This window comes from Arachis hypogaea, chromosome 10 (assembly GCF_003086295.3).
Source record: "Arachis hypogaea cultivar Tifrunner chromosome 10, arahy.Tifrunner.gnm2.J5K5, whole genome shotgun sequence".
Taxonomy (NCBI): domain Eukaryota; kingdom Viridiplantae; phylum Streptophyta; class Magnoliopsida; order Fabales; family Fabaceae; genus Arachis; species Arachis hypogaea.
In genome coordinates, this window is record NC_092045.1 from 17,069,868 (window position 1) to 17,077,276 (window position 7,409).

The window sequence follows — 7,409 nt, forward strand, 5'->3', positions numbered from 1 at the left end:
TTGTAGTTGAATGTCTAATCTTGGCTACAAAATTAACTGCACCGACACCCACTATTTTCTTCTTTGCATCAACGAATATCTCCCGTGTGTATACATCTGCAGCATGCTTTTCAAGAGGATCCAAACAAGTTGTCATAATCGGCATCCCATGGAGTAATCTAAATTGTGCAAGTAATTCGTTATTTCGGTACTCTCGCACGACTAACTCCAAATTTTGAACCATATCAAGGAGATTGTGCATAGACTTAAGAAAATTCTTCACGTACACGTTAATGCCTCCGTAACGGGATATTGTCCGAAAACTTGCACAGAACTTGTCTTGTAAATACGCATCAGCCCACATCATCCTCTTCTGAAAAGTTTTTTTTGGCCCAAAAACTATTTTGCAACCCATACTCTTCAACGGCATCATCCCACTCAACCTCGAATTCATCTATTTCCATATCTGAGTATAGCCACCGGGTGAAATATTGCCACAGTTCCTCTTCCTTCACATTAGCGGTTACGTTCTTCTCCATATGCCAAGCACACAATCGATGTGTTGCCTCCAGAAAAACAGACTTGATTGCAGCTTTTATCAAATAACAGCCATCCGTGACTACAATTGACGGCTTCTTGTTACACATGACTTCCAACAAATTTTCCAGCAACCACTTATAAGACCCAACGCTTTCATCTAACACCAAGCCAAACCCAAATATTGTCGTTTGCTTATGGTTATTCACACTAGAAAATATCACCAACGGTCTCCGATATTTATTTTTCTTGTAGGTGGAATCAAAGGCTAGAACATCTCCAAAGTATTGGTAATCAACTCTACTGCCACCATCGGCCCAAAACATATTGGCCAGCATATTATCCTTAGTAACATTATACCTAGCCATCGACATTGGATTGACCCCCATTTTTTCCTCCAAATATACAACAGCGGCGTTAGAGTCCCCATCAATAATCTTTGCACGCTTAGCATTGTTAATATAATTGTATGCATCCTTCTTAGTGAAGCCCATTAGAGAATAGCCACCAGCCTGTCCAGCCATATACCCCAGAATCTTAGACATCGGAACACTATGAACCTACATACCACATATTTGTGCCTTGGCAGAACAACTTATTTCTCTAAAATTTGTCATCATATGAACCATATATGCCAGAGTTAAATCATGGTTATGATTCAAGACTATTTTTCTCACCCTCCATATACCACTGACCACATCAAGGTAGACTGACAACTTTGCCTCACAATTTGTGTGCATTTCTGGTCTGTGACCTCTCTGCTTATCTAACCTATCATAGTGATGACGTTGTCTCAAGCCCGCTCTGTTACAAAAAAATCTCCTACGAATAACCCTTCCACTTTCATCTTTTCCCGAGTCACCCTTCCGAATACCAAAACCAAAACATTTGCCAAACCTCCTATAAAATTCATATGCTATTTCTTCGCTTCGGAATACCTTACTCATTATCTCTTCCTTACTCTACTGCAATACATCTCCATGGTCACCGGCTTCTTCATCCAGTATTTCATATCCACTCTCAGCCATTAAAATTTTCAATGAATTTTTTAGTTTAATAAATTCAACAACGAAAACCCTGGAAGAAAATTTGCATCAAAATAAATAATAAAATTAACTAATCACTAAGACAGCAACAAAAAATCTCCTCACCAATGTGATTGATTAATTCCGAATACAATACCTGAGTCGCAGAACATAATGTTTCCTGAACAGCATCACGCTATACTCACTAATTCACACCTTTGCAGTACTTACCAACCCCAATACATGATATACCTACATCTCTACAGATTAAGTCCACTTATCCTAAATATCACTTTATTTTGACATATGAAGAAAGCACGCTACACTTACTCATCAACTTAGGCTAAAGATTTTTACAATCAATCATGCAGCAACAACAACAAGCTCTTTTTATTTCTAAAAAATTATTCTCAACCATTATTACCTCAGAAAAATATCTTACATCACAAATTATATGAATTACCAATAAATCCCTAACAACACTTACAAATAAAGAAAATTTGGCATCAATTTCATTTGCTTATTTTTCATCGCATCCTCTTTTCTGAATAAAAAAATCTCTGACTCTAATTTAAACTTTTCTTCCACCTCACAACTCAAACACACCCTTGCATAAACATACAACCAACCATAATCTTCAACATACAAAATACATGTGTTCTGTTGGAAAAACTTACCGACTTAAATGATACCGACACTAATCAGCCCTACTCCCATTCTTTTCCCTTCATGCCCTTCAATTTCTCAGCCCTTTCACCGTCTACTACCGTCAGCCTTCCCCCTCCTAACACCGATACAGAGTCAGGGTTACCCTAATTCTTTCAACACTTCTTTCACATAGTAGTTATTATTATTTTTATTATTGTTATTATTATTATTATTAGACTGGGACTAAGCCCAGAGAGGGATAAGGCGGCATCCCAAACCATTTATGTTGAATAAATAACTGAGTTGCAAAAAATCTTATTGGGCTTGAAATAAAAATAGCCCAAATATTTAGTCATAATAATTAACACAATATAATACTCATCTCATTAATTTGTTTTGCCTGTTACAACTTGCTTTTTCTGCTTCTGGTCAGAGTTGCTATTTTTTAGGGAACAACTTGACACATGTCCACCAACCAACTTCTCCACGTTACTTCAGCATATAAGGAAAATTTTTTCTTTCGTCACCATGGCACTGCCCTTATTATATATGTATTATTTTAATTTTATTATTTAAGAAAAGATGTTTAATATTATTTTAAGAGTACACATATTTAAAAGAGTAGAAAAAAGGGATTTTATTATTATTTTTAATAAAAATAAGTTTTTAAAAATATTTTTGTGTTTTGTGGATATATCCAATGTAACATCCTAACTTTTGTCACGTCATGATCGCACTAAAAGTCCAGGTGCTACCTACTAGTGCGGTAATTTACAACCACAGACTAACCGGCAAGTACACCGGGTCATACCAAGTAATACCTCAGGTGAGTGAGGGTCGATCCCACGAGGATTGATGGATCAAGCAACAATAATTGAGTGATTGGCTTAGTTAGACAAGTAGAAAATGGTTTTGAGATGCTCAAAAGGTTTAAGTTGAAAATATCATAAGGCAGGCACGCAAGTAAATAAGTTGAAAATAAAATATTGGAGAAACAGTTAAGACTTCAGAGTTATCTATTTTTCTGATTGACTTTTCTTATTAATTATTTTAGTCATGTAAGATTTAATTCATGGCAAACTATTTGTGACTAGACTCTAATTCCTTAGACCTTCCTAGTCTCCTCTAAAATTTATCGACTGCCAATTCCTTGGTCAATTAATTCCAATTAGAGGGTGATGATCAAATTCCAGTTTATATGCCACAAGAATCCTAATTATCCAAAAATAAGGGGATTATATGTCACGTATCCCGTTAAATACAAACAATTAGAAATTCAGGATAATATGTTTTCAAGCTGTTGTTCAAGTAAAGAGCTTTTCCAAGTTATACAAGAACTCAATTAGAACATGGGTCATACTTCCGTTCCACCCAAATTCATAAAATAAAGAACGAAAATAATTATTGAAATATAAATCAAAACATGAATTAAAATAAAAAAATAATAGTATCAATCCATACAATAGATAGAGCTCCTAACCTTAACAGTGGAGGTTTAGTTGCTCATGGAATGCGGAATGTAAATTGGTTTAGAATTTCCTAATGGAATCCCCCGGAATGAGATCCCCCAAAATGAGATCCCCCCTAATAGAAGAAAAGTCTCTCCTTTTTTATAACTAACCCTAATTAATTTAAAATCTAATTTTTCAAATTAAAATAATATCTTTTTCTATTTTAAAATCAAATTTGAATTTAAATCAGAATTAACTAACTACTCCGCGTCTTGTAACATGGGGACCACTTGGCTTCACTGGATCCGCGCCTAACATGGGTGCTAAAATGATGCCCAGAAATCACCCCAGCGTTTTCTACATTTTCTGCATGTGGCGCACGTCACGCGTATGCGTCAGTCACGCATACGCGTCGATGGTCCTTTTCCCGAGTCGCGCGTACGCGTCAGGTACGCGCACGCGTCACTGCACAAGTCTTCAAATCACGTGTACGCTTCAGTCACGCGCACGCGTTGCCATGGAAAGCTCCAAATCATGCGTACGCATCAGTAACGCATACGTGTCGCTCTTTGCTGCCATCTCCTTTGATTCTTGTGCTACAGAAACTCCATCAAATCCAGCTGAATGCTACCTAAAATAAACAAAATTGCACAAGACTCAAAGTAGCATCCATATTGGCTAAAAGATAATTAATTCTTTATTAAACTCAACAAATTAGATGCAAATTCACTAAGAAAATATAGGAAAGATGCTCACACATCACCTACCTCTACTCCTTTAAATTTAGTACTATATTTATTTAATATTGAGCCTTTGCAAGTGCAACCTGGATTTTTTTTATTAATAAATAGAAAAGTCTTTACTTTAAACTACATAATCACATAATTATATCCATATAATAATAAATATATAGGCTTATTCAAAACTTCTCAAATACAGATCTTACCCCTCTAAAAATCAAAACAATAATTATCGAGGGAAAAAATCTAATAACTAAACCAAATTCATAAAATATAATCATACATAATAAACTTGTGGTTCAATCGTGGCTTCGTGCCAAAACTTCCTAAACCTGTCACTGAAAAGAAAATCTGTAGGGGTGAGAACATTGTCCTCGCAAGTTCTCAGTAGGGAAGGGAATACCATCAAAGCAAAGAAATACTTGCAAATAGAATTAATTTTATTACATAAATAGTTTATTCTTGAAATAACCTTTTGGAAAAGCTTTGTGGAAAAAATTTACGTTAAAAAGTCGTAAAAAATCCTTTAAGTTACAAATCAGTAAGGTAAATAGTTTAAAGAAATGAAAAGGACCAAAGACGTGCCTAAGGGCTTCCTATTCAACTTACATCACTCACTCATATCCAATATATACATAAATCAAAATAATAAGGTAACAGCTAGTCCATCCTACTTCAACCTCCATCACCACATATCATAAATCACCTTCATCACGCCTCCACCAAAAAGGATCTCTCAGATAAATATACACATCAAGGCAAACAAAGAGATCACAGGTAGGATTCAGGTACAACAAGTAAAACAAGATAAACATGGCTAAATAATTAGGCAAACCAAAACAAATACACACTCATTCAAAACATACAAATGCATATGATCTAAGCCTATCTTATGGCTGATAAGCTCATCTGTCGGTTATATAGCTAACCTGACTTGTCTTGGTAGCTAACCATTGGACAGACCTTATGTACGTGCATCCCCAAGCTCAAAAATATCCATGGAGAAAATCTCAAGCTCAAATTAATATATATGCACGCCCATAGGGCCAATCCATGGAGCTTAAGTGCCCAGTCACATCTTGCGACAAAAGGTCAATAGAGTATCGAGTATCAACCTGGAGCAAGTGATGGCAAGCCACTGCGTCTACTGAGAAAAACTCGTGTCTCAGATAATTCAAATACATAAGCCATACGAATATTTCAATCATAATTCATCAATATCCACATCATTCTCAATCATGTCTCATTTATCACAAATTTTGTCATCAATAACATAACCATCATCATCAATCAGAGTCATCATCCCACATCACTATAATCAACCGGAATCATCACCAAACCTCAATCATACTTAATCATTATCCTCTCTCTAAATCTCGAAATCATCATCAGGCCTCAATCAAAACTAATTGTCACTAACCACATCTCAATTTCAAGTATAACCTTCAAATAATTTACCAAACTTACCTCTAAGTCAGACATCACACAATTATCATCATATTATTTAAAATAACTCTCGTTCTTTCAACTCTAATGTTTAATTCCATTAAAACCTCAAACTAACTCTCCTATTCCCAACCTTTGAATTTATAGTTAATTTACATTTTAAAATTTTTAACTAGTTAATCAAATCTCTTTTCGTTGTTATTAAAAATCAAATAAGTTAAAATCACAAATCCACCAAATCATAAAAATTTGATTCTCTTTAAAATCCTTAAAAGTATTCAAGACTTATCTCTTTTGATAATTAATTCAAATCAAACTCATTTTCAAAATCATAACCAAAACTTCTTCAAATTCTTAGAAAAATTTGGATAGCACCTCCCTTAAAAACCAGAATTTATCACCCAGCACGGGTTCCCTCTTTTCAACCTCAACTCAACAAAATGAGCATTTCAAGTCAACATTTTTAAATTTGTCATGCAAGACCAATTATTATCGATTTCAATCAAAGAAAACCAAAATCAACATATTCAATCCATTTTACCAAAAATTCAGAAATCAACCAATTCACCAACAAATATAACCTTTCAATCACAGTAGAAAATCATTTACATCACAGATATTTATTCATTTGCATTAATTCACTAAAATCATCAGGTATTCAAGCCCAAAATATTTTTAATTTTTAAAATAATCCCCTACCTCGATTAACCAAGTTTGCATAAACTTATCGTGACAATTTCCTTTCCTTTTAATTCATGGCAGTAGTGATAGCATTAATTTCCACAGGAACAGCAACAGTTCTGATGCCTCTTATAGTGACCGCGTCATTACAAATTGCAATTACAATGGCTAAAACAGTTTCAAGAAACCCAAGACAAGAATACATACAAAAATTGAATCAGAACAAGTATGGCAAAGACAGTAAAACATGTAAATAGACTAGAATCGAAGAAGATATCTGACCAGAATCATTAAAAATAGCTCCAGTGTCAGCTCCCAGCGGCAGAAGTACGACGATGGCAGTAGCTATGGAAAAGAAAAATGATGGAACGACGAAGAATAGAAATCAGACCAGCGCATTCGTCCTAGCGTCAGTAGCATTACTCCGAGTGCTTAAGGCAGCGAAGACACCAATAATAATAAAAATATTGGAACAAAATAGAAGCAGAACAAATTCAAGAAAGGAAGAAGCAGAGTTACCGGTGAATCTGTCCCGATTTCGCCGACGGTTGTGACTGGTGGCGGCATGTTCGATGGCGGCGGGACATCCCTCCTGCGACGGCGGCTACAACCCCCTTTTCCTCCTTCTCTGTTGAGTCATGTTTTAACGCTTCTCTTCCTATCGCTTGGAGTAGCAACAGTGGCCTCTTCTTCCCTATTTAGTTTCTCCCAGTGACGACAGTGGCTTCCATCAACTGTAGCGGCGGCGACGATGGTCCTAGGTAGAATTGGCGGCGTCCTCCCCCCCCCACCCCACACACGTGACAACTTCGATTGGTGACAATGGCTTCGCGAAGAGGATGATGATGGTGGTGCATACCTCACGACAACGACGGCAGCGCCAGGTTGAGACAGAACGATGA

The 7,409-nt window shown here is 36.0% G+C and overlaps 1 protein-coding gene across 1 annotated transcript; it reads right to left on the bottom strand.

The window, feature by feature from the left end:
• Window positions 1-332: 332 nt before the first annotated feature.
• LOC114924527 (protein FAR1-RELATED SEQUENCE 5-like) lies at window positions 333-7,074 on the bottom strand. The gene is made up of 2 exons (XM_029289372.1): window positions 7,027-7,074; window positions 333-1,076 (listed from the first exon to the last, which is right to left on the bottom strand). The coding sequence occupies exons 1-2, from the start codon at window positions 7,072-7,074 to the stop codon at window positions 333-335; spliced, it is 792 nt and encodes a 263-aa protein (XP_029145205.1).
• Between the last annotated feature and the right edge of the window lie 335 nt (window positions 7,075-7,409).

Coding starts and splice junctions, on each gene's coding strand:
- LOC114924527 (XM_029289372.1), bottom strand. CDS start 7,074: ATGCCGCCACCAGTCACAACCGTCGGCGAAATCGGGACAGATTCACCG. Junction 1,077..7,026: donor AAATCGGGACAGATTCACCG/GTAACTCTGCTT, acceptor TGTGGTATGTAG/GTTCATAGTGTTCCGATGTC.